Source organism: Scyliorhinus canicula, chromosome 27 (assembly GCF_902713615.1).
Source record: "Scyliorhinus canicula chromosome 27, sScyCan1.1, whole genome shotgun sequence".
NCBI classification, from domain to species: domain Eukaryota; kingdom Metazoa; phylum Chordata; class Chondrichthyes; order Carcharhiniformes; family Scyliorhinidae; genus Scyliorhinus; species Scyliorhinus canicula.
Genome location: NC_052172.1, coordinates 2649958 through 2677471, shown reverse-complemented (window position 1 = coordinate 2677471; position 27514 = coordinate 2649958). Strand labels below are relative to the sequence as shown.

Genomic DNA, 27514 nt, shown 5'->3' with positions numbered 1-27514 from the left:
TTGGGGTAATTTATAGGAGTTACTGGGGGTAATTTATAGGAGTTACTGGGGGTCATTTATAGGAGTTATTGGGGTAATTTATAGGAGTTACTGGGGGTAATTTATAGGAGTTACTGGGGGTAATTTATAAGGGTTACTGGGGGTAATTTATAGGGGTTACTGGGGGTAATTTATAGGACTTACTGGGGGTAATTTATAGGGGTTACTGGGGGTAATTTATAGGGGTTACTGGGGTAATTTATAGGAGTTACTGGGGTAATTTATAGGAGTTACTGGGGGTAATTTTAAGGAGTTACTGGGTTAATTTATAGGAGTTACTGGGGGTAATTTATAGGAGTTACTGGGGTTAATTTATAGGAGTTACTGGGGGTAATTTATAGGAGTTACTGGGGTAATTTATAGGAGTTACTGGGGTAATTTATAGGAGTTACTGGGGGTAATTTATAGGAGTTACTGGGGGTAATTCATAGGGGTTACTGGGGGAAATTTATAGGAGTTACTGGGAGTAATTTATAGGAGTTACTGGGGTCATTTATAGGAGTTACTGGGGGTAATTTATAGGAGTTACTGGGATAATTATAGGAGTTACTGGGGGTAATTTATAGGAGTTACTGGGATAATTTATAGGAGTTACTGGGGGTAATTTATAGGAGTTACTGGGGTAATCTATAGGGATTATTGGGGTAATTTAAAGGAGTTACTGGGGGTAATTTATAGGGGTTACAGGGGATAATTTGTAGGAGTTTCTGGGGGTAATTTCTAGGATTTACTAGGGGTAATTCATAGGAGTTACTGGGGTAATTTATAGGAGTTACTGGGAGTAATTTATAGGAGTTACTGGGGTAATTATAGGAAATCCGTGGGGTAATTTAGAAGAGTTACTGGGAGTATTGTAGAGGAGTTACTGAGGGTAATTTTTAGGGGTTACTGGGGTTAATTTATGGGAATTACTGGGGGTTATTTATAGGGGATACTGGGGGTAATTGATAGGAGATACTGGGGGTAATGTATAGGAGTTACTGGGGGTAATTTATAGGAGTTATTGGGGTAATTTATAGGAGTTACTGGGGGTAATTTATAGGAGTTACTGGGGGTAATTTATAGGGGTTACTGGGGGTAATTTATAGGAGTTACTGGGGTAATTTATAGGAGTTACTGGGAGTAATTTATAGGAGTTACTGGGGTAATTTATAGGAGTTACTGGGGGTAATTTATAGGAGTTACTGGGGGGTAATTTATAGGAGTTACTGGGGGTAATTTATAGGAGTTACTGGGGGTAATTTATAGGAGTTACTGGGGGTCATTTATAGGAGTTACTGGGGGTAATTTATAGGAGTTACTGGGGGTAATTTATAGGAGTTACTGGGGGTAATTTATAGGAGTTACTGGGGGTAATTTATAGGAGTTACTGGGGGTAATTTATAGGAGTTACTGGGGTAATTTATAGGAGTTACTGGGGTAATTTATAGGAGTTACTGGGGGTAATTTATAGGAGTTACTGGGGGTAATTTATAGGAGTTACTGGGGGTAATTTATAGGAGTTACTGGGGGTAATTTATAGGAGTTACTGGGGGTAATATATAGGAGTTACTGGGGTAATTTATAGGAGTTACTGGGGGTAATTTATAGGAGTTACTGGGAGTAATTTATAGGAGTTACTGGGGTAATCTATAGGGATTATTGGGGTAATTTAAAGGAGTTACTGGGGGTATTTTATAGGGGTTACAGGGGATAATTTGTAGGAGTTTCTGGGGGTAATTTCTAGGATTTACTAGGGGTAATTCATAGGAGTTACTGGGGTAATTTATAGGAGTTACTGGGAGTAATTTATACGAGTTACTGGGGTAATTATAGGCAATCCGTGGGGTAATTTAGAGGAGTTACTGGGAGTATTGTAGAGGAGTTACTGAGGGTAATTTTTAGGGGTTACTGGGGTTAATTTATTGGAGTTACTGGGGTATTGTATAGGAGTTGCTGGGGGTAATTTATAGGAGTTACCGGGGGTAATTTATAGGTGGCTCTGGGGGTAATTTATAGGGGTTACTGGAGGTAATTTATAGGAGTTACTGGGGGTAATTTACAGCGGTTACTGGGGGTAATTTATATGGGTTACTGGGGGTAATTTATAGGAGTTTTATTGTATTAACTGGGGGGTAATTTTTAAGGGTTACTGGGGGTAATTGATCACTACCCCCCCCCCCCCCCCCCCCCCCCCCCCCCCGCCCATGTTCCTGCTCTTTGAGGTTCCGACTCCAGGAGCAGTTGTGCTCAGCGTTTCCCAGGAGGCCCTGTTCAAGGTAATTTATAATCCCATAATCCCAGATGACCATAGGCTGATTCCCCCATTGAGGGAAAGAGTTGACTGTTGATGATTTAACCTGAGGATGACCACACCTCAGGAGAGGGACAAGGGTGAGAAGGTAAAGGAATTGAACCCACGCAGTTGGCATCGCTCCACATCACAGTCCAGCAGCGAGGGAAGTAAGTGTGAGAGGAGTTACAATCCGATGATCAGTGATCATCATTCCTCGGAAGATTCGGTCCATTGAAATAGAAATCTGTCGCTCATAGCCGCTGTCTTCAATAATTGGGAGTCTTTAAGGATTAAGCAACTCGGATTGGACATATTGTGGGAGATATCATTACATTTGGATTTGGATTTGTTTATTGTCACGTGTACCGAGGTACAGTGAAAAGTATTTTTCTGCGAGCAGCTCAACAGATCATTCAGTACGTGGAAGAAAAGGGAATTAAACAAACAAATGATTCACTGGAGGCAGGAATGGTCCCAGAGGACTGGAAAATGGCTAATGTTACACCACTTTAAGAAGGGAGGCAGAAGATGGGAAATTATAGGCTGGTTAGCCTGACTTCGATCATTGGTAAGATTTTAGAGTCTGTAATTAAAGGTGAGATTGCGAAGTACTTGGAAGTGCATGGTAAAATAGGACTGAGTCCGCACGGCTTTGTCAAAGGGAGGTCATGCTGACAGATCTGTCAGAGCTCTTTGAGGAGGTAAGAAGGATGTTAGACAAAGGAGAACCAGTGGACGTGATTTATTTAGGTTTCCAGAAAGCCTTTGACAGAGTGCCGCATAGGAGACTGTTGAATAAGTTAAAAGCCCATGGTGTTCAGGGTAAGATCCTGGCATGGACAGAGGATTGGCTGACTGGCAGAAGGCAGAGAGTGGAGATAAAAGGGGCTTTTTCAGGATGGCAGCCGGTGACTAGTGGTGTGCCTCAGGGGCCTGTGCTGGGACCACAACGTTTCACAATGTACATTAATGATCTGGAAGAAGGGTCTGAAGGCACTGTTGCTAAGTTTGCAGACACAAAGTTCTGTAGAGGGACAGGTAGTATTGAGGAAGCAAAGAGGCTGCAGAAGGATTTGGACAAGCTAGGAGAGTGGGCAGGGTAGCAGCAAATGAAATACTATGTGGAAAAGTGTGAGGTTATGCACTTTGGAAGGAGGACTTTAGGCACAGACTATTTTCTAAATGGGGAAATGCTGAGGAAATCAGAAGCACAAAGGGACGTGGGAGTCCTTGTTCACGATTCTCTTAAGGTTAATGTGCAGGTTCAGTCGGCAGTTAAGAAGGCAAATGCAACGTTAGCATTCATGTCAAGAGGGCTAGAAGACAAGACCAGGGATGTTCTTCTCAGGCTGTATAAGGCTCTGATCAGACCCCATTTGGAGTAGAAGGATGAGGGTGGATCTGATTGAAACTTACAGGATACTACGTGGCCTGGATAGAGTGGACATGGAGAGGATGTTTCCACTTGTAGGAAAAACTAGAACCAGAGGACACCATCTCAGACTGAAGGGACGATCCTTTAAAACAGGGATGAGGAGGAATTTCTTCAGCCAGAGGGTGGTGAATCTGTGGAACTCTTTGCCGCAGAAGGTTGTTGAGGCCAAATCACTGTGTGTCTTTAAGACAGAGATAGATAGGGTCTTGATTAATAAGGGGATCCGGGGTTATGGGGAGAAGGCAGAAGAAAGGGGATGTGAAAATATCAGCCATGATCAAATGGCGTAGCAGACTCGATGGGCCGAGTGTCCTAATTCTGCTCTTATGTCACATGGTTGTCATGATATGCACTCATGCACATAATGAGATACAGACAGGCAGTGAATGACACACAGCGCAGCCAATCAACACACAGGATAGAACACAACCAATCACCAGGCAGAACACTAAAAGGTGGCTTGCCACTATAAAACACACAAGGCATCAAGACTCTGCCTCTTTCCAGTGGTGATAGTTGTTGTGACAGTCAGGGTGTATATAACAGTTAGCACCTTCTGCACGTGGCTCAGAGCTAGACTGGTCTAGATTGTTAAAGTATTATAGCTTAGATTAGGAGAGTGTCTAACCCACAGCGAACTGTGTACATAACTTTACAAGTTCAATGAACCGTGTTGAGCCAACGTCAAAGTTTGGAGTCTACTTTCGAGTACTACTGCATCCAGTTGCAGTCCGTGTTTACCCAGTCTGATTAACACGACGATGATCTTTTGGTCTTGTGACCTCCTACCGTTAGCTACCCCCTCCCCAGACTCCTGCCATTGGTCACTCAACATGAGCATCATCTCGGAGCTCCCCAAGAATTTTCAATGTGTCCAACTTATGACTTTTGAAAAGCTGGTCACCCGAATGAATGACCCTATTTAACTGGACACCTGCTATTACATAGAAATTGTGGAAATCTCACACTTCAGAATACAAAAGCAGCAAGTTGAACAGGCATTCAATTTTGGTTTATAAGTGTAAAAGAGCAAAATCAACAGGCGGCCATGCTGGTTATTGGCAGCCTCTATATTTGTCATGGGCATGTTATTGCTACGTTTCGTGTGGGCAGTTTTCCATCTTTGATGCGGGCCTTTCTCCATTTTTGATGAGGGATGTGCTCCATGTTTGTTGGGGCCAGTGCTCCATGTTTGTTGGGGGCAGGGCTCCATGTTTGTTGTGGGCAGCGCTCCATGTTTGTTGTGGGCAGTGCTCCATGTTTGTTGTGGACTGGGCACCATGTTTCTTGTGGGCAGGGCTCCATGTTTGTTGTGGGCAGGGCTCCATGTTTGTTGTGGGCAGCGCTCCATGTTTGTTGTGGGCAGTGCTCCATGTTTGTTGTGGGCAGGGCTCCATGTTTGTTGTGGGCAGTGCTCCATGTTTGTTGGGGCCAGTGCTCCATGTTTGTTAAGGGCCAGGGCTCCACGTTTGTTGTAGGCAGAGCTCCATGTTTGTTGTGGGCAGGGCTCCATGTTTGTTGGGGACTGGGCTCCATGTTTGTTGGGGGCAGCGCTCCATGTTTGTTGTGGGCAGGGCTCCATGTTTGTTGGGGGCAGCGCTCCATGTTTGTTAAGGGCTAGGGCTCCACGTTTGTTGTAGGCTGGGCTCCATGTTTGTTGGGGGCAGGGCTCCATGTTTGTTGTGGGCTGGGCTCCATGTTTGTTAGGGGCAGCGTTCCATGTTTGTTGGGGGCAGTGCTCCATGTTTGTTGGGGGCAGTGCTCCATGTTTGTTGGGGCCAGTGCTCCATGTTTGTTGGGGGCAGCGCTCCACGTTTGTTGGGGGCAGCGCTCCATGTTTGTTGGGGGCAGCGCTCCATGTTTGTTGGGGGCAGCGCTCCATGTTTGTTGGGGGCAGCGCTCCATGTTTGTTGGGGGCAGCGCTCCATGTTTGTTGGGGGCAGTGCTCCATGTTTGTTGGGGGCTGGGCTCCATGTTTGTTGGGGGCAGCGCTCCATGTTTGTTGGGGGCAGCGCTCCATGTTTGTTGGGGGCAGTGCTCCATGTTTGTTGGGGGCAGTGCTCCATGTTTGTTGGGGGCAGCGCTCCATGTTTGTTGGGGGCAGCGCTCCATGTTTGTTGGGGGCAGGGCTCCATGTTTGTTGGGGGCAGCGCTCCATGTTTGTTGGGGGCAGCGCTCCATGTTTGTTGGGGGCAGTGCTCCATGTTTGTTGGGGGCAGCGCTCCATGTTTGTTGGGGCCAGGGCTCCATGTTTGTTGGGGGCAGCGCTCCATGTTTGTTGGGGGCAGCGCTCCATGTTTGTTGGGGGCAGCGCTCCATGTTTGTTGGGGGCAGCGCTCCATGTTTGTTGGGGGCAGTGCTCCATGTTTGTTGGGGGCTGGGCTCCATGTTTGTTGGGGGCAGCGCTCCATGTTTGTTGGGGGCAGCGCTCCATGTTTGTTGGGGGCAGTGCTCCATGTTTGTTGGGGGCAGGGCTCCATGTTTGTTGGGGGCAGCGCTCCATGTTTGTTGGGGGCAGCGCTCCATGTTTGTTGGGGGCAGTGCTCCATGTTTGTTGGGGGCAGCGCTCCATGTTTGTTGGGGCCAGGGCTCCATGTTTGTTGGGGGCAGCGCTCCATGTTTGTTGGGGGCAGCGCTCCATGTTTGTTGGGGGCAGTGCTCCATGTTTGTTGGGGGCAGGGCTCCATGTTTGTTGGGGGCAGTGCTCCATGTTTGTTGGGGCCAGTGCTCCATGTTTGTTGGGGGCAGCGCTCCATGTTTGTTGGGGGCAGTGCTCCATGTTTGTTGGGGGCAGCGCTCCATGTTTGTTGGGGGCAGCGCTCCACGTTTGTTGGGGGCAACGCTCCATGTTTGTTGGGGGCAGCGCTCCATGTTTGTTGGGGGCAGTGCTCCATGTTTGTTGGGGGCTGGGCTCCATGTTTGTTGGGGGCAGCGCTCCATGTTTGTTGGGGGCAGCGCTCCATGTTTGTTGGGGGCAGTGCTCCATGTTTGTTGGGGGCAGGGCTCCATGTTTGTTGGGGGCAGGGCTCGATGTTTGTTGGGGGCAGCGCTCCATGTTTGTTGGGGGCAGCGCTCCATGTTTGTTGGGGGCAGTGCTCCATGTTTGTTGGGGGCAGCGCTCCATGTTTGTTGGGGCCAGGGCTCCATGTTTGTTGGGGGCAGCGCTCCATGTTTGTTGGGGGCTGGGCTCCATGTTTGTTGGGGGCAGCGCTCCATGTTTGTTGGGGGCAGCGCTCCATGTTTGTTGGGGGCAGTGCTCCATGTTTGTTGGGGGCAGGGCTCCATGTTTGTTGGGGGCAGGGCTCGATGTTTGTTGGGGGCAGCGCTCCATGTTTGTTGGGGGCAGCGCTCCATGTTTGTTGGGGGCAGTGCTCCATGTTTGTTGGGGGCAGCGCTCCATGTTTGTTGGGGCCAGGGCTCCATGTTTGTTGGGGGCAGCGCTCCATGTTTGTTGGGGGCAGCGCTCCATGTTTGTTGGGGGCAGCGCTCCATGTTTGTTAAGGGCTAATCTCCGTATTCTTTCCCAAAATATCGGTTTGATGATAATCTTTATTGTCACAGTAGGCTTACATTAACACTGCAATGAAGTTACTGTGAAAAGCCCGTAGTCGCACATTCCGGCGCCTGTTCGGGTACACAGAGGGAGAATTCAGAATGTCAAAATTACCTAACAGCACGTCTTTCAGGACATGTGGGAGAAAACCGGAGCAGCCGGAAGAAACCCACGCAGACACGGGGAGAAGGTGCAGACTCCTCACTGACAGTGACCCCAGCCATCAATTGAACCCAGATCTTTGGAGTTGTGAAGCCACAGTGCTAACCACTGTGCTTCCCCTGATGTTGATGCCAAGAATAATTCTACATGCTCTCAGTTTGTTCATGATATCACCTCCCACCTCAAACATCCCAGCTCCATGCTGCCATTGGTCTGACATGTCCACTCTCTGGGTGCCCACCTTTCCAAACCAATTGGAAAGGGAACAGACTCTTTGTCATCTGATTGGGTGTTTTTCAGAAACAGCTTTTCCCTCCCACCACCAGTTTCTCTCCAATGAACAAATGCGTTGAAATAAAATAGGAGAACACCATGTTGTTAAAGGGCAGCAATGGCCTTATCCCCTCAGTTATGTGAAATGAGTTCCCTGAGGATTCATCTTTCGTTCCTGAAAACTCCAGGACAATTCTTCAGAGTTGGGAACCCAATCTGAGGCTTGTTTGGAATCATTAATCCCCTGACTGAGTTTCAGTCTCTCCATGAAAAACTTACATCTGAAATGATATCTCCTGTTTGTCACTCACTCAGATGCTGCCAAGTGCACCATGACTGTTATGGAGAAGCTGCAATAACGGGATGTCACCACGCCCTCTGTTTGTCACATGCTACACCTTGTGAAAATGGGTTTCCCAAGTGCGGTAAGTAAACACCAAACTAAATCAATGTTGGCCTCGGGAAGTTGCTCTGACTCCCTGTCCTCTCCCTTCCCTCAATAATTCAACACCAGTAAAGTACAACAACAACTTATATTTATGTGGTGCCTACAGAGTAATGAAACATCCAAAGTGACTGACCAATAGATTTTGTTAAAGATGTTTTAAGGAATGTCTCAACAGAGGCGGAAAGATGGAGGGAGGGAATTTCGGAGCTTGGGGCCCAGACACCTGAAGACACGGCCACCAATGGTGAACCGATTCAAATTGGGAATGTTCAAGAGACCAGGCCCGGAACGTTCCGTTTGGGAGACTAAGGGCCGGATTCTCCGTCGCATCGAGAACTCCGCTACCAGCGGTGGCAGCGGAGAATCCAACGTGGGCAGAAAACGGGATTGCCGACGGGCACCAGCGGGAGAATGTGAATGGGTCATTAAGATTTATTTGCATCCTATTGTTGGGCTGTGTCCCATATTCTCCCATGTTTGTTGGGGGGATCATCGGGATTCTCCAGTCCTCTGGGCCGGGAATCACACGGGCAGGAATTAGTGCCGGTCTTGACCAGCGTGGCCCTGATGTGGTGGGCCTTACGGTGGGCCAAGGGGGTCACTCTTTACGGGAGTTGCCCCCAAAGTCCAATGGAGGGCCACCCTCCCCACCCCCCACAATGCAAGGCCTGCCCACCCCACCCCTCACCAGAGGCCCCCTAATTAAAGAGACCCCCACCAGAGACGTCCCCATAATAAGGACCCCGGCCTGGAAGCCCCCAGAAGGGAGACACCTGCCTGGAAGCCCCTCCATTAGGGATGGGTGGGTCATTCTTGTACTGTGGGGTGGGCGGATGACCCAAGCGATCCCGGGGCCAGGGACTGAGTTGCGTTGCGGGAGGGCCTAACAGCCAGACATCTGTCAGGCCGTCCACTCAAAATGGCGGCCTGGTTGTGGGATTTCTTGGGGAATCCCTCACAATCCTCACCGTGCATTAATTTGCACGGCTGCGGATTGGGAGCCACTTCCTGGTTTGTACTCCCAGTGGAAACACAAATCAGGTGCAATTCAGCTCCAGTGTGTGAACACAGGGCTGGATTCTCCGCCTCCTGATACGGGAATCACGATCGGGCGGAGAATTGCGTGTTGGCAAAAACTGAAGTTGAGGCCCTGCACCGATTCGGGCGCCATGCTCTGGTCCCTCCCCGGTGGCAGAAACAATTTGTGCCCCGCGCCGGCCGGGGAATTTACCTACATTTAAATGTGATTAGCAGGTTGGACGCTTCATTCACTGCCCTTCCCGCGATGCTCCGGCCCCTCAAGCCGAAGTCTCCGGGACACGGATTACTACAAAGATTTACAAATGGGGACTGGACGCCAGGCCTGCGGAGGGGGAGCGAGAGTCTGAAAAACCATTCTAAAATGTGGGGCTTGCTGGGGGCAGCTGCCTGGGCCGGGGGCAGGAGCGGCGAGTGACTTGGTGTTGCGTCCGTGGACTCAGGGTAGAAAATAGAACATAGAACAGTACAGTACAGGGCAGGACCTTCAGCCCTCCGATGTGTTGGGTATGCTGGGTCTGTGAGGACTGCATTTACCCAGAGCAGTAGAAGAGACAGGCTACCAACACTTGTAGAAGTACAACTCTATTTTATTTAACTATGAGCTATTAAACATACTTGCACTGTGGGTCGACACTATGTTAGGTTGACTGGAGACCTGAGGCTAACCTGAGCAGACTATACGCCGAGCACATGGTAGATGTTCGTGTTGCTGATTACGGGCTCTGGCTGTCTCAGAGGCTGCATCCCGAATGAGCGGGAAAACTAGTGTCCTCTGGCTTTATAGTGGCCGAGTCCTGTCTGGTGATTGGCTGCTGTGTTCTGTGTGTTGATTGGCCATTCAGTGTTTCAGTCAGTGTCTGTCTATTCACCATCATATACTTGCGTGTATATTATGACATCTCCCCCTTTTTGAAAAATGTATGTGTACGTGTCAATAAATAGTGTGGTATGTGAATGTGCCTGACTATGACACCAGGGGTGCCTCTATCATCAAATGATGATAGATGATAGTAAGCATATTTACATGACTATATACAAAATGACTATATACAAACACCCACGACTTTGTGCCGACCGTTTTTCCTAATCTAAGATCAATATAACCTACACCCCTTACATTTACTGCTGTCCATGTGCCTAATGACTCTGACTCCACCACCTCTGCTGGCAGTGCATTCCACACACCCACCACTCTGTGTAAAGAACCGACCTCTGACATCTCCCCTCTCCCTTCCTCCAATCACGTTAAAATGATGTCCCCTCATGACAGCCATTTCCACCCTGGGGAACAGTCTCTGGCTATCCACTCTATCCATGCCTCTCATCACCTTGTACACCTCTATCAAGTCACCTCTCGTCCTTCTTTGCTCTAGTGAGAAAAGCCCGAGCTCCCTCAACCTTTCTTCATAAGACATGCCCTCCAGTCCAGGCAGCATCCCGGTAAATCTCCTCTGTACCTTCTCCAAAGCATCCACATCCTTCCTATAATGAGGCGACCAGAACTGGACACAATATTTCAAGTGTAGTCTAACTAGAGTTTTATAAAGCTGCAGCAAAACCTCGCGGCTCTTAAACTCAATCCCCCTGTTAATGGAATCAACACACCATACGCCTTCTTAACAACCTTATCAACTTTGAGGGGTCTATGTACATGGACCCCAAGATCCCTCTGTTCCTCCACAATTTCAAGAATCCTGCCTTTAACCCTGTATTCAGCATTCAAGATGTGGAGATGCCGGTGTTGGACTGGGGTGAGCACAGTAAGAAGTCTTACAACACCAGGTTAAAGTCCAACAGGTTTGTTTCGAATCACTAGCTTTCGGAGACTGCTCCTTCCTCAGTTGAATGAAGAGGTGGGTTCCAGAAACATCTATGTAGACAAAGTCAAAAATGCAAGACAATACTTTGAATGCAAGTCTTTGCAGGTAATTAAGTCTACGGGTCCAGACGGAGCCACTGGAGAGAGATAATTCCAGGTTAAAGATGTATGAATTGTCCCAAGCCAGAACAGTTGGTAGGATCCACAAGCCCAGGCTAGATGGTGGGTGGGGTCAATGTAATGCGACATGAATCCAAGATCCCGGTTGAGGCCGCACTCATGCGTGTGGAACTTGGCTATAAGTTTCTGCTCGGCAATTCTGCGTTGTCGCGTGTCCTGAAGGCCGCCTTGGAGAATGCTTACCCGGAGATCCGAGGCTGAATGCCCTTGACTGCTGAAGTGTTCCCCGACTGGAAGGGAACATTCCTGCCTGGTGATTGTCGCACGTTGCCCGTTCATTCGTTGTCGCAGTGTCTGCATGGTCTCGCCAATGTACCACGCTTCGGGGCATCCTTTCCTGCAGCGTATGGGATAGACAACGTTGGCCGAGTCGCACGAGTATGTGCCGCGTACCTGGTGGGTGGTGTGACTCTCATTATGTCACCCACAGAAATTATCATGTTAAGGACCCCCCCCCCCAACGTTCAGGACCCCCGATACATTAAAGGAATGCAGCCCACATCACTGACAGCATTAGGGAATTTCACAATATTAGGGAACCCCCGACAACATCAAGGACAGAATCCACAGCAGCCGATTAGCAGCGGGGAAGGGGTGGGGGGAGGGGGAAGGGGTGGGGGGGAGGGGGAAGGGGTGGGGGGGGAGGGGGGAAGGGGTGGGGGGAGGAGGGAAGGGGTGGGGGAGGGGGGAAGGGGTGGGGGAGGGGGGAAGGGGTGGGGGTAGCGGCGTTGGAGGGGGGTAGCGGCATTGGAGGGGGTAGGGGTGGGGAGGGGGGTAGCGGCGTTGGAGGGGGGTAGGGATGGGGAGGGGGTAGCGGCGTTGGAGGGGGGTAGGGGTGGGGAGGGGGTAGCGGCGTTGGAGGGGGGTAGGGGTGGGGAGGGGGGTAGCGGCATTGGAGGGGGGTAGAGGTGGGGAGGGGGGTAGCGGCGTTGGAGGGTGTAGGGGTGGGGAGGGGGGTAGCGGCATTGGAGGGGGGTAGGGGTGGGGGGGTAGCGGCGTTGGAGGGGGGGTAGGGGTGGGGAGGGGGGTAGCGGCGTTGGAGGGGGGTAGGGGTGGGGAGGGGGTAGCGGCATTGGAGGGGGGTAGAGGTGGGGAGGGGGGTAGCGGCGTTGGAGGGGGGTAGGGGTGGGGTGGTAGCGGCGTTGGAGTGGGGTAGGGGTGGGGGGGGTGGGGGGGTGGGGGGGGTAGGGGGGGGGGGGGAGAAAGGGGGGAGGGAGGAGAAAGGAGGAGAAAGAGGCCCAGGGGGTGGGGAGGCAGAATTAATCCAAATGCCTGCTTATTCCTCAGACTCTTCAAAACGTTGTTTCTCCCCAGGATTAGAAAAGGTGCCTTGCAGCGTAGAACCCTTTCTGCGCTGTGAATTATAAAGGCAGAACCCAGAAACTTTGTCAAAAGTTTTTCCCTCTCTCTCCGCGCGTTTTTCCTGTTGTTGTGAAACTGACCTGAAATCGCAGAGGCTGAAGCTGAAATAGACAAATCCAGACACATCTCACACCCCGGGATCCAGCATTTCCCTCTGCATTCTAACCAGGCAATATTCCTGGGTTTAGGCAGATTGCAATATACTCACCAAAGCCCTGCTCTCAGCCAGAGGACGGACGGGACTCCCTCTCTCTGTCTCTCTCTCTCTGTCTGTCCCCACAATCTCCCTCTCTCTCCTCTCTCTGTCTGTCCCCACAATCTCCCTCTCTCTGTCTCAAACAAAGACAAGCAGCTGGGAGGAAGGGGAGCCTTGAGGAAGATCTGCTGATGCCCCCGTCCAATGGATGCCCGGGGCCAACGCACCGTCGCCCCCCCCTCTGCACGCCGCTGCCCCCTACCCCTACCCCCTACCCCTACCCCCCTCCAACGCCGCTACCCCCCCACCCCTACCCCTACCCCCTCCAACGCCGCTACCCCCCCCCACCCCTACCCCATTATCCCCACCCCCCTACCCCCCTACCCCCGCCACCCCTATCCCTACCCCCCCACCCCTACCCCCGACCCCTACCCCTACCCCCCTCCAACGCCGCTACCCCCCACACCCCTACCCCCCTATACCCCCACCCCCCTACCCTCCACCCCCCCCTACCCTCCCACCCCCCCCTCGCCCTCGGACACTGAACGGCGTCAACCATCATCAATGGTTGACGCCGTTATAAACCTACTTTGATTTTCGCCGACGTGACCCGTGACCCGTGGCCACGTCGGCGGGACTTCGGCCCATCCGGGCCGGAGAATAATTCAGCCTAAAAATACAATGACATCCCGCCGGCGCCAGCTGTTCTCCGAGGCGGGCGGCGGGATTTGAACAACGCCGTTTTATGGCGGGTGGGAGAATTCTTAACATGGCGGGAGCGGGAATATCGCCGCCGCCGGCCGATTCTCCGACCCTGCGTGGGGTTGGAGAATTTCGCCCTATATTTGGTTGTTCTCTCTTCTTTTTCAGATAATAAGTGCCCGCTGCTTCCCAAAGATTGTCGGAAGAAGAAGTGTAACTGTGACATTAAAGTTGCCCTGTGCATCAAGGAGAATAGCGACAAACAGAACCCAAAGTTTGTGAATTATGACCGAAACCTGTGTAAGACCGTCCCATAGCTCCAGCTCGCAATGAAGCGATGGTGATGTGACCGAGTGTCACACTGACAAGAATCTCTCCAATAGAATATTCCGGGTGTGATTGATGGGATTTCTCTCTCGCCGTCTCACTGATTTCTCATTGCTCACTGAGTGTCTCTCAGCTCTCGCTTTGTTGCTGTTTAACCTTTAATTCATTTAAAATGTACTTTACAATTCTGGTGAAATACAATACACTGATTGAAGCATGCAATGCTGGGAGTGGGAGTGTTTATTCATTATTGATACAGGGGGCATGTCCAATTAGTTTCTGCACAGACATTCTGATCTTTCACAGACAATATGGGATCCTGCTGTTCTCTTTGTACTTTGTGGCGCGACACTGCCACCTGCTGGTGTAACAGCAGCAGCAGCCGTCACGTCTCTGCTCTCAAATGATGCCAAAGGCACCCCTGGTGTCACAGTCTGAAACTGCCAACTTCATTGAGCCAAATGCTGCAACTCGAGGGATAATTTGGACATTGCTGCAATCGGTGTAAATAAAAATTGGGAGAGATATAAAGTGGGCTATCACACCCGGGTCAAAATTACCCCCAGTAAATATTGTTAAATCTCTCATTCATTCAGACTCCTGCCCCAAGTTATTGCAAAGTGGTTAATTCTTCAGCAATGTGAGACCAAACTGTGTTCACTACAGGAATCTTCTTACCAGAGACACTGTCAAATATCATAAAACATGAGAAATGGGAACAGGAGGAGGCCACTCGGCCCCTCGAGCCTGCTCCACCATTCGAAACGATTATGGCCGACCCTTGCCTCAATTCCTCTTTCTCGCCCGATCCCCACATCCCTGATTCCCTGAGTGACCAAAACTCTGCCCATCTCAGCCTCAGGACCAATGGATACAGGAGAGACTCCCAACAATGTCAGGGTGGTGACCTCCTCCCCTGTTGGTCACCCTGCTCCAGGGTAGCTGGTTAGTTTACCTCCTGCTGAGGGTCATTTCCTGGCCCTTTCCAAACTCTTGCAGAGATGAGGCTGTGGGTGGGTCAGGTGACTGAGATTCAATTGGAGGGTAAAGGCATCTTCCACGTGATGCCATCCTCCCAGCTCCGGAATGTCACCATGGCAGCCGGATCAGAGAGAGCTTGCTGTTTCTGGGGCCCGGTTAGAAGTTGAAGCGATGAGAAATTGCCCTTTGCTGTTTGACCATCAGTTCATTGAAAGATGAGGTTGTAGTGAAATAAAGCAGAGTGAGATAGCCTCTCTGCTGCTCTCACTGATTGGATCCTGCAATGCTGGCAGTGGGAATGTTTGTTAATTACTGACACAGAATCGCTCTTGGCTCCGGTTGTCAGGACCCCGGGGAAGACGAACAGCAATGTGGGAACAGGCAGACCCAGGCAAGGCTTGTCATTTAAATTTGTTATCCTTAAAAGTCATTGCCAATTCCAAAGCAGATACCACCCAGACACACACATAGACCCATACCCAGACACACACACACACACATCAGAAGTTCTGGGCCAGCGAGAATCAGCATCTCCTCAAACTCCTGACAAAATCTCAGTTCAGCTCCACACATGACAACATTCCTAATGCCAGTGATCATTCGTCACATGTGCTACAAATCCAGGTTTTCTTTATCAGCTTCTGTTCCTACAGATGGTCACCTTTTCTGAGATCCACTTTCTGCATGGGCTGATTCTCACTGGGGTACAGTTCCCGAAGGTGCTGACTCTCACTGGGGTACAGTTCCTGAAGGTGCTGACTCTCACTGGGGTACAGTTCCTGAAGGTGCTGACTCCCACTGGGGTACAGTTCCTGAAGGTGCTGATTCTCACTGGGACACAGTTCCTGAAGGTGCTGACTCTCACTGGGGTACAGTTCCTGAAGGTGCTGACTCTCACTGGGGTACAGTTCCTGAAGGTGCTGATTCTCACTGGGACACAGTTCCTGAAGGTGCCGACCCTCACTGGGGTACAGTTCCTGAAGGTGTTGATTCTCACTGGGGTACAGTTCCTGAAGGTGCTGACTCTCACTGGGGTACAGTTCCTGAAGGTGCTGACTCTCACTGGGGTACAGTTCCTGAAAGTCTAAACTCTCACTGGGGTACAGTTCCTGAAGGTGCTGACCCTCACTGGGGTACAGTTCCTGAAGGTGCTCACTCTCACTGGGGTACAGTTCCTGAAGGTGCTGATTCTCACTGGGGTAGAACATAGAACACAGAACATAGAATATAGAACATTACAGCGCAGTACAGGCCCTTCGGCCCACGATGTTGCACCGTCCTGTGAAACCCTTCTAAAGTCCCTCGACACTATTCCCTTATCGTCCATATGCCTATCCAATGACCATTTGAATGCGTTTAGTGTTGGCGAGTCCACTACTGTTGCAGGCAGGGCATTCCATCCCTTACTACTCTCTGAGTAAAGAACCTATCTCTGACATCTGTCCTATATTTATCTCCCCTCAATTTAAAGCTATGTCCGCTCGTGCTGGACATCACCATCCAAGGAAAAAGGCTCTCGATGTCCACCCTATCTAATCCTCTGATCATCTTGTATGCCTCAATTAAGTCCCCTCTTAACCTTCTTCTCTCTAACGAAAACAGCCTCAAGTCCTTCAGCCTTTCCTCATATGATCTTCCCTCCATACCAGGCAACATCCTTGTAAATCTCCTCTGTACCCTTTCCAATGCTTCCACATCCTTCCTATAATGTGGCGACCAGAACTGCACACAATACTCCAAATGCGGCCGTACTAGAGTTTTGTACAACTGCAACATGACCTCATGGCTCCGAAACTCAATTCCTCTACCAATAAAAGCTAACACACCGTACGCCTTCTGAACAACCCTCTCAACCTGGGTGGCAACTTTCAGGGATCTAAGGACATGGACACCGAGATCTCTCTGCTCGTCCACATTACCAAGAACCTTACCATTAGCCCAGTACTCTGCCTTCTTGTTATTCCTTCCAAAATGAATCACCTCACACTTTTCTGCATTAAACTCCATTTGCCACCTGTCAGCCCAGCTCTGCAGCTTATCTATGTCCCTCTGTAACTTGTAACATCCTTCTGCACTGTCCAGAACTCCACCGACTTTAGTGTCATCTGCAAATTTACTCGCCCATCCTTCTACGCCCTCCTCCAGGTCATTTATAAAAATGACAAACAGCAACGGCCCCAAAACAGATCCTTGTGGCACACCACTAGTAACTGGACTCCAGTCTGAACATTTCCCATCAACCACCACTCTTTGTCTTCTAGCATTGTGGGCAGCACGGTAGCATTGTGGATAGCACTATCACTTCACAGCTCCAGGGTCCCAGGTTCGATTCCGGCTTGGGTCACTGTCTGTGCGGAGTCTGCACATCCTCCCCGTGTGTGCATGGGTTTCCTCCGGGTGCTCCGGTTTCCTCCCACAGTCCAAAGATGTGCAGGTTAGGTGGGTTGGCCATGTTAAATTGTCCTTAGTGTCCAAAATTGCCCTTAGTGTTGGGTGGGGTTACTGGGTTATGGGGATAGGGTGGAGGTGTTAACCTTGGGTAGGGTGCTCTTTCCAGGAGCCGGTGCAGACTCGATGGGCTGAATGGCCTCCTTCTGCACTATAAATTCTATGATCTATGATCAACTAGCCAATTTCTGATCCAAACTGCTAAATCACCCTGAATCCCATGCCTCTGTATTTTCTGCAATAGCCTACCGTGGGGAACCTTATCAAACGCTTTACTGAAATCCATATACACCACATCAACTGCTTTACCCTCATCCACCTGTTTGGTCATCTTCTCGAAGAACCCAATGAGGTTTGTGAGGCACGACCTACCCTTCACAAAACCATGTTGACTATCTCCAATCAAATTATTCCTTTCCAGATGATTATACACCCTATCTCTTATAAACCTTTCCAAGACTTTTCCCACAACAGAAGTAAGGCTCACTGGTCTATAGTTACTGGGGTTATCTCTACTCCCCTTTTTGTACAAGGGGACAACATTTGCTATCCTCCAGTCCTCTGGCACTATTTCTGTAGACAAAGATGACTTCAAGAACAACCTCTTGGGGCAGCAGGGTAGCATGGTGGTTAGCATAAATGTTTCACAGCTCCAGGGTCCCAGGTTCGATTCCCGGCTGGGTCACTGTCTGTGTGGAGTCTGCACGTCCTCCCCCTTTGTGCGTGGGTTTCATCCGGGTGCTCCGGTTTCCTCCCACAGTCCAAAGATGTGCGGGTTAGGTGGATTGGCCATGCTAAATTGCCCGTAGTGTCCTAATAAAAGTAAGGTTGGGGGGGGGGGGTTGTTGGGTTACGGATATAGGGTGGATACGTGGGTTGAGTAGGGTGATCATGGCTCGGCACGACATTGAGGGCCGAAGGGCCTGTTCTGTGCTGTACTGTTCTATGTTCTAAGATCAAAGCCAAAGGCTCAGCAATCTCCTCCCTAGCTTCCAAGAGAATCCTAGGATAAGTCCCATCCGGCCCAGGGGACTTATCTATTTTCACACTTTCCAGAATCGCTAACACCTCCTCCTTATGAACCTCAAGCCCTTCTAGTCTAGTAGCCTGTATCTCAGTATTCTCCTCGACAACGTTGTCTTTTTCCTGTGTGAATACTGACGAAAAATACTCATTTAGCACCTCTCCTATCTCCTCGGACTCTACGCACAACTTCCCACTACTGTCCTTGATTGGCCCTACTCTTACCTTAGTCATTCTTTTATTCCTGACATACCTATAGAAAGCTTTAGGGTTATCCTTGATCCTACCTGCCAAAGACTTCTCATGTCCACTCCTGGCTGCTCTTAGCTCTCGCTTTAGAGCCTTCCTAGCTAACTTGTAACTCTCAAGCGACCCAACTGAACCATCACGTCTCATCTTCACATAAGCCTCCTTCTTCCTCTTGACAAGTGTTTCAACTGCTTTAGTAACCCATGGTTCCCTCACTCGACCACTTCCTCCCTGCCTAACAGGTACATACTTATCAAGGACACGCAGTAGCTGTTCCTTGAACATGCTCCACATTTCCATTGTGTCCATCCCCTGCAGTTTTCCTCTTCAGGCGGTGCATCCTAAGTCTTGCCTCATCGCATCATAATTGCCTTTCCTGAAGGTGCTGACTCTCACTGGGGTACAGTTCCTGAAGGTGCTGACTCTCACTGGGGTACAGTTCCTGAAGGTGCTGACTCTCACTGGGGTACAGTTCCTGAAGGTGCTGACTCTCACTGGGGTACAGTTCCTGAAGGTGCTGACTCTCACTGGGGTACAGTTCCTGAAGGTGCTGACTCTCACTGGGGTACAGTTCCTGAAGGTGTGGACTCTTCCTAGTTCACTCATAGGAATTCCTCTTGATTATGTGTGAGCCACAGTGCCAATTGTGGCAGGATGTTTAACCATGTGGTGCATCAATAATCTCAAAGCTTTTTAATTAAAATATATTATTGCAAATTTTTCATGATAATCAATGTAATATAAAACAATTCATTTAAGTTACAGTGACAAAGAACATGACCATCAAAATTCAAGTTAACTAACCCCCCCCCCCCCCAACACGAAACAAAACCCCTGAACAACTGACGGTGACGTTAATTTATAAAAGTAAATGGGCAGCACGGTAGCACAGTGGTTAGCACAGTTACTTCACAGTTCCAAAGTCCCAGGTTCGATTCCTGGCTTGGGTCGCTGTCTGTGCGGAGTCTGCACGTTCTCCCCGTGTCTGCGTGGGTTTCCTCCGGGTGCTCCGGTTTCCTCCCACAGTCCAAAGATGTGTAGGTTAGATGGAGTGACCATGAAAAATTGCCCCTTAGTGTCCAAAGAAAAGTTTGGGTGGGGTTACTGTGTTACGGGGATGGGTTGGAGGTGTGGGCTTGGGTGGGGTGCCCTTTCCAAGGGCCGGTGCAGTTTCGATAGTGCTCTTTCTGCACTGTAAATTCTGTGATTCCATGATTGGCTGCCATCTTCGTTAGAACCCTTCACCCCCCCCCCCCCCCCCCCCCCAATGGTGAACTTGACCTTCTCCAAATGTAAGAATGACATCAGGTCACCCAACCAATCCGAGGCACTGGGCGGAGTTAGAGAGCTTCACCCAATCAGAACTCGCCTCTGGTTATTAACGAGGAAAATGCGATGACGTCCGCCTTCACCCCCGACCTCAGCACCGGCGAGTCCGATACCCTGAAAATGCCACCAGCGGACATGGCTCCAGATCGACATTGAGTATCTCTGGCATGGTGTTGATGAAAGAGACCCAAAAACTGACTAACCTGGGACAAGACCAGAACATATGAGTGTGGTTAGCCGGCCCCCCGGGAACAACGCTCATTCCTGTCCCCCACCCCAGAGAAAAATCCACTCATCCTCGCCCTGGTCAGATGAACCCTGTGCACCACCTTGAACTGGATCAGACTAAGCCGAGAGCAAGAGGAGGTGGAGCTGACCCTGTGAAGAGCCTCACTCCACACCCCCTCATCCAGAATAGGACCCAATTCACCCCCATTTCACCTTTACCTCATCCAACGGAGCCGACTCCGCTGATAGGATCTGGCCGTTTCTGCCCAAAATAATCCCCCCACCAGACCCGACCAAAGACAAAATCCTCTTCAACAGGGAGGAGGGCGGTGTCGAGGGGAAAGAGGGAATGTGAGAAAAGTCGGGAATCTGAAAGTATCTAAACAGGGAGTTGGAATTTCTCCGACAGCTCCTTAAAGCTGGCAAACCTTCCCTCCACGAACAAATCCCCAAACCTCTCCAAACCCTTCCCCTTCCAGGGCCTAAACGTCGAGTCCAAACCCGCCGGCAAAAAGAGGTGATTATTGCAGATAGGGGGCAGCAGAGACAAGGAACTAAGTTTAAAATGTTGTCTGAACTGCTTCCGGATTCTCAGGCTGGATTCGAGGAAAATCTTACCGGAGAGAACGGCAGTGATGCGGTGACTAAAACACCAAGGCTAGAACCCTGACAGGAACTCACCTCCATTTACCCCCCTATGGAACCCGGATCACTAAACCACCCCAGGACCTTCTCAATATTGGCTGTCCAATAGTAAAATAATAAATTGGGTAAAGCCAAGCCTCCTGATTGTCTATCCCTCTGGAGGAATGCCTGACAGATCCACTCCCTGGGGGGCGTGGGGGGGGGGGGGGGGGGGGGGGCAGGAAGTATTCACTCTTATCCAGCTTCAACTTCTACCCAGAGAAGGAGCCAATGCTCCCAAGCAGCTTCATTATCTCATCCATAGCGGATACTGGGTGTGTAATATAAAGAAGCAGGTCATCCGTGTACAAGGACACCCTCTGCTCCACCCCTCCCCGATTTATCCCCCCCTCCACTTACCGGAAGATCGAAGCGCGATGGACGGCAGATCTATCGGCAAAGCAAACAGGAGACAATGGGCATCCCTGCCTCGTGCCCCTATTCAGCGGAATGTCAGCGAATTCACAGCATTTGTGTGAACACTGGCAGTGGGGGCCCCGAGACAATAAACAATCCAGGATATAAACCTTTGTCCAAATCCAAACCTGCCAAGAATCTCAAAGAGAGATCCCCACTCCACCCAATCAAAGGCATTTTCAGCCTCTCGGGAACCAATCACCTCCGGCTCGAGCACCGAAGAGGGGGAGAGGACAACATTTAATAGACAATGTATTTGGCCAACAATTGCCGACCTTGATGAAGCCAGTCTGGCCTTTCTAGATCCCTTCTGGGAGGCAGGACTCCAACCGCTGCCAGCACTTTGGCAGTAACTCAGTGTCCGCATTTAACAGTGAAATAGGCCGGTGCGACCCTCATTCTGTCGGCCCTTTTCTTTCTCAAAGATCAGGGAAATAGAAGCCTGCGCAAGTGTAACGAGAAACGGACCCCGGGACAAGGAGTCGCTTAAATATCTAAAAATGACACTTCTTTATGAAAATATTTGATTCTGGCATATATAATTTGAACAATTTTCAAGAGGAAAAAACAGGACCAATAGGGTGTTATATAGTGTGTTACCCACCCAACAACCAAACCCAGCCAACGTGGCTGATAGACACAGTTCCCCAGTGCCCCTTTCCCGTTAACTATTTCCCACCTCAACCAGCTCTCCCCCCCCCCCATGCCTCCCTCTTTCCCTCCCCCCCTTTATATCTGCTGACAGGTTAACTTCCCCCAATGATATCGATAAACGGCTGCCACCTCCGAGCGAACACCAACATCGATCCTTTCAGGGTCAACTTGATCTTCTGAGAAACCCGGCCATGTCACTGACCCATATTCCCGATTCCGGGGGTTCCGAGTCCCTCAACGCCAATAAGATCCGTCTCCGGGCTACCAGGGAGGCGAAGGCCAGAACGTCAGCCTCTCTCGCCCCCGAGACTCCTGGATCTTCCGACACACCAGAAATCGCCACCTCTGGACTCGGAACCACCCGTAGCTTCAATACCATGGACATGACATCGGTAAATCCCTGCCTAAACCCCCAGAGCCACAGACATGCCCAAAACATGTGGACATGATTCGCGGACCCTCCCACACACCACCCACACCCCCTCAAAGAACCTGCTCATACGGGCCACAGTCATGTGCGCCCTGTGATCCACCTTGAATTGTATCAGGCTGAGCCTGGCGCACGGCGAGGACGCGTTGACTCTACTCAGGACATCTTCCCAAAACCCCGCCTCTAACCCCTTGCCCAATTCTTCCTCCCATTCCATGAGCTCTTTATAAATTTCCGAGACCTGCTCCCACACCGACCCCTCCCCCACTACCCACTTCCCAACCATTGCTGTGTTTGTCACCCAGTAGTAGCTCCAACAGCTCCTACTTTACCCGTGGGGTCTTATCCGCCCACACAAACCCAGAGATCACTGCATTCACCCTCTTAAAGAAAGCCATGGGGATAAAAATAGGCAGGCACTGAAATACACACACAAACCTTGGGAGAACCGTCACCTTTACCGTCTGCACCCTCCCCACCAGTGACAGCGGGAGCATCTCCACCCCCCCCCCCCCCCAGTGACAACAGGAGCATCTCCCACCCTCCCCGCCAGTGACAACAGGAACATCTCCCACCCTCCCCCCCAGTGACAATGGGAGCATCTCCCACCCTCCCCGCCAGTGACAACGGGAGCATCTCCCACCCTCCCCGCCAGTGACAATGGGAGCATCTCCCACCCTCCCCGCCAGTGACAATGGGAGCATCTCCCACCCTCCCCGCCAGTGACAACAGGAGCATCTCCCACCCTCCCCGCCAGTGACAGCGGGAGCATCTCCCACCCTCCCCCCCAGTGACAATGGGAGCATCTCCCACCCTCCCCGCCAGTGACAACAGGAACATCTCCCTCCCTCCCCCCCCAGTGACAGCGGGAGCATCTCCCACCCTCCCCCCCCAGTGACAATGGGAGCATCTCCCACCCTCCCCGCCAGTGACAATGGGAGCATCTCCCACCCTCCCCGCCAGTGACAGCGGGAGCATCTCCCACCCCCCCCCCCCCAGTGACAGCGGGAGCATCTCCCACCCTCCTCCCCAGTGACAATGGGAGCATCTCCCACCCTCCCCGCCAGTGACAGCGGGAACACCCTCCCCCCCCCCAGTGACAACGGGAGCATCTCCACCCCCCCCCCCCCCCAGTGACAATGGGAGCATCTCCCACCCTCCCCCCCAGTGACAGCTGTGTACCCGAACAGGGGCCGGAATGTGGCAACTCGGGGCTGTTCACAGTAACTTCATTTCAGTGTTAATGTCAGCCTTCTTGTGACAATAAAGATTATTATTATATAACGAGACCCTGTGGCCCACCACCCCGATACTATCCTCTGCCAGCCCTTTGGTGCTCTCAGCGCCATTGCCAGTGGCTCTATGGCCAAGGCAAACAATAGTGGGGAGAGTGGACATCACGGCCTCATCCTCCGGTGCAGCCTGAAATAATCCGAGCTCACTCGGTTCGTCCGCACGCTCGCCACCGGGGCCTGGTACAACAACCGGACCCAGTCCACAAAGCCCTGACCAAACCCAAACTGCACCAGGACCTCCCATAATTATTCCCACTCCACCCAATCAAAGGCCTTCTCCGCATCCATGGCAACCACCACCTCCACTTCCCTTCTCTCGGAGGGCATCATAATCACATTTAAAAGCCTTTAATGTTCGCCGCTAAATGCCTCCCCTTCACAAACCCCGTCTGGTCCTCCCCCAGCACCCCTGGCCCACAATCCTCTATTCTCGAGGCCAAGATCTTGGCCAGTAGTTTGGCATCGACATTCAGAAGGAAGATGGCCTGTACGATCCGCATTGATCCAGCTCCATATCCTGCTTCAGGGTGAGAGGTCAAGGCCTGTGACATCATCAGAGGGAGTAACCGTCGCTCCCTCACCTCATTAAACACCCTTACCCCAGGGACTCCCGCACTCCTGAAAATGTTTTATAAAACTCCACTGGGTATCCGTCTGGCCCCGGGGCCTTGCCCGACTGCTTCCTCTCCAGCCCCTCCACCACTTCAATTAGTCCAATACGAGCCCTGAGGCTCTCCACCAGCTCTTCCTCCACCCTCAGAATCTCCAGCTGTTTTATTCCACTTTGAATTAAACTACTTCATGTATAGATTTCTGCTGCAAATACATGTCCCTATTCTAAACCGAATTCTGCACAGAGTGTGATCTGCATAACACTTGAGGAAATATACCCCAGTGAGAGTCAGCACCTTCAGGAACTGTACCCCAGTGAGAGTCAGCACCTTCAGGAACTGTACCCCAGTGAGAGTCAGCACCTTCAGGAACTGTACCCCAGTGAGAGTCAGCACCTTCAGGAACTGTACCCCAGTGAGAGTCAGCACCTTCAGGAACTGTACCCCAGTGAGAGTCAGCACCTTCAGGAACTGTACCCCAGTGAGAGTCAGCACCTTCAGGAACTGTACCCCAGTGAGAGTCAGCACCTTCAGGAACTGTACCCCAGTGAGAGTCAGCACCTTCAGGAACTGTACCCCAGTGAGAGTCAGCACCTTCAGGAACTGTACCCCAGTGAGAGTCAGCACCTTCAGGAACTGTACCCCAGTGAGAGTCAGCACCTTCAGGAACTGTATCCCAGGGAGAGTCAGCACCTTCAGGAACTGTACCCCAGTGAGAGTCAGCACCTTCAGGAACTGTACCCCAGTGAGAGTCAGCACCTTCAGGAACTGTACCCTAGTGAGAGTCAGCACCTTCAGGAACTGTACCCCAGTGAGAGTCAGCACCTTCAGGATCTGTACCCCAGTGAGAATCGGCACCTTCAGGAACTGTATCCCAGTGAGAGCACCTTCAGGAACTGTACCCCAGTGAGAGTCAGCACCTTCAGGAACTGTACCCCAGTGAGAGTCAGCACCTTCAGGAACTGTACCCCAGTGAGAGTCAGCACCTTCAGGAACTGTGTCCCAGTGAGAGTCAGCACCTTCAGGAACTGTACCCCAGTGAGAATCAGAACCTTCAGGAACTGTACCCCAGTGAGAGTCGCACCTTCAGGAACTGTACCCCAGTGAGAGTCAGCACCTTCAGGAACTGTACCCCAGTGAGAGTCAGCACCTTCAGGAACTGTACCCCAGTGAGAGTCAGCGCCTTCAGGAACTGTACCCCAGTGAGAGTCAGCACCTTCAGCAACTGTCTCCCTGTGAGAGTCAGCACCTTCAGGAACTGTACCCCAGTGAGAGTCAGCACCTTCAGGAACTGTACCCCAGTGAGGGTCGGCACCTTCAGGAACTGTACCCCAGTGAGAGTCAGCACCTTCAGGAACTGTACCCCAGTGAGAGTCAGCACCTTCAGGAACTGTACCCCAGTGAGAGTCAGCACCTTCAGGAACTGTACCCCAGTGAGAGTCAGCACCTTCAGGGACTCTACCCCAGTGAGAGTCAGCACCTTCAGGAACTGTACCCCAGTGAGAGTCAGCTCCTTCAGGAACTGTACCCCAGTGAGAGTCAGCACCTTCAGGAACTGTATCCCAGTGAGAGTCAGCACCTTCAGGAACTGTACCCCAGTGAGAGTCAGCACCTTCAGGGACTCTACCCCAGTGAGAGTCAGCACCTTCAGGAACTGTACCCCAGTGAGAGTCAGCACCTTCAGGAACTGTACCCCAGTGAGAGTCAGCACCTTCAGGAACTGTATCCCAGTGAGAATCAGCAGCTGCAGAAAATGGATCTCAGAAAAAGTTACCATCTGTAGGAACAGAAGCTGATACAGAAAACCTGGATTTGCAGCTCGTTTGAACAATGATCACTGATATTAGGAATGGTGCCATGTGAGGAGCTGAACTGAGAATTTGTCAGGAGTTTGAGGAGATGCTGATTCTCGCTGGCCCAGATGTGTGTGTATGTGTGTCTGGGTATGTGTCTGAATGTGTGTGTGTGTGGGGGGGGGGGGGGGGGGGGGGGGGGATGTTTGTGTGTCTAGTTGTTCGTGTGTGCATGTGTGTGTCTGGGGGTGTGTGTGCCTGGGGGTGTATGTGTGGGTGTTTGTGTGTCTGGGTGTGTCTGGATGTGCATGGATGCAAGAATTGAAGATATCTGCTTTGGAATTGGCAATGACATTTCAGAATAACAAATTTAAATGACAAGCCTTGCCTGGGTCTGCCTGTTCCCACATTGCTGTTCGTCTTCCCCGGGGTCCTGACAACCGGAGCCAAGAGCGATTTCTGTGTCAGTAATTAACAAACATTCCCACTGCCAGCATTGCAGGATCCAATCAGTGAGAGCAGCAGAGAGGCTACCTCACTCTGCTTTATTTCACTACAACCTCATCTTTCAATGAACTGATGGTCAAACAGCAAAGGGCAATTTCTCATCGCTTCAACTTCTAACCGGGCCCCAGAAACAGCAAGCTCTCTCTGATCCGGCTGCCATGGTGACATTCCGGAGCTGGGAGGATGGCATCACGTGGAAGATGTCTTTACCCTCCAATTGAATCTCAGTCACCTGACCCACCCACAGCCTCATCTCTGCAAGAGTTTGGAAAGGGCCAGGAAATGACCCTCAGCAGGAGGTAAACTAACCAGCTGCCCTGGAGCAGGGTGACCAACAGGGGAGGAGGTCACCACCCTGACATTGTTGGGAGTCTCTCCTGTATCCATTGGTCCTGAGGCTGAGATGGGCAGAGTTTTGGTCACTCAGGGAGTCAAGGATGTGGGGATCGGGCGAGAAAGAGGAATTGAGGCAAGGATCGGCCATATTCGTTTCGAATGGTGGAGCAGGCTCGAGGGGCCGAGTGGCCTCCTCCTGTTCCCATTTCTCATGTTTTTATATTTGACAGTGTCTCTGGTAAGAAGATCCCTGTAGTGAACACAGTTTGGTCTCACATTGCTGAAGAATTAACCACTTTGCAATAACTTGGGGCAGGAGTCTGAATGAATGAGAGCTTTAACAATATTTACTGGGGGTAATTTTGACCCGGGTGTGATAGCCCACTTTATATCTCTCCCAATTTTTATTTACACCGATTGCAGCAATGTCGAAATTACCTCAAGAGTTGCAGCATTTGGCTCAATGAAGTTGGCAGTTTCTGACTGTGACACCAGGGGTGTCTCTATCAGCATTTGGGAGCAGAGACGTGACGGCTGCTGCTGCTGTTACACCAGCAGGTGGCAGTGTCGCACCACAAAGTACAAAGAGAACAGCAGGATCCCATACTGTCTGTGAAAGATCAGAGTGTCTGTGCAGAAACTAATTGGACATGCCCCCTGTATCAATAATGAATAAACACTCCCACTCCCAGCATTGCATGCTTCAATCAGTGTATT

At 50.9% G+C, this 27514-nt stretch overlaps 1 protein-coding gene across 1 annotated transcript in view; it reads left to right on the top strand.

Annotated features, from left to right (window-relative positions):
• LOC119957994 (basic phospholipase A2-like) overlaps nt 1-14021 on the top strand; it is a 35812-nt gene extending 21791 nt beyond the window's left edge. The window contains exons 4-5 of the mRNA XM_038786245.1: nt 8053-8162; nt 13654-14021. Coding sequence (XP_038642173.1) covers nt 8053-8162; nt 13654-13802 — 259 coding nt within the window. The 3' untranslated portion in view covers nt 13803-14021. The remainder of the gene's footprint in view (nt 1-8052; nt 8163-13653) is intronic.
• Nucleotides 14022-27514: the final 13493 nt, after the last annotated feature.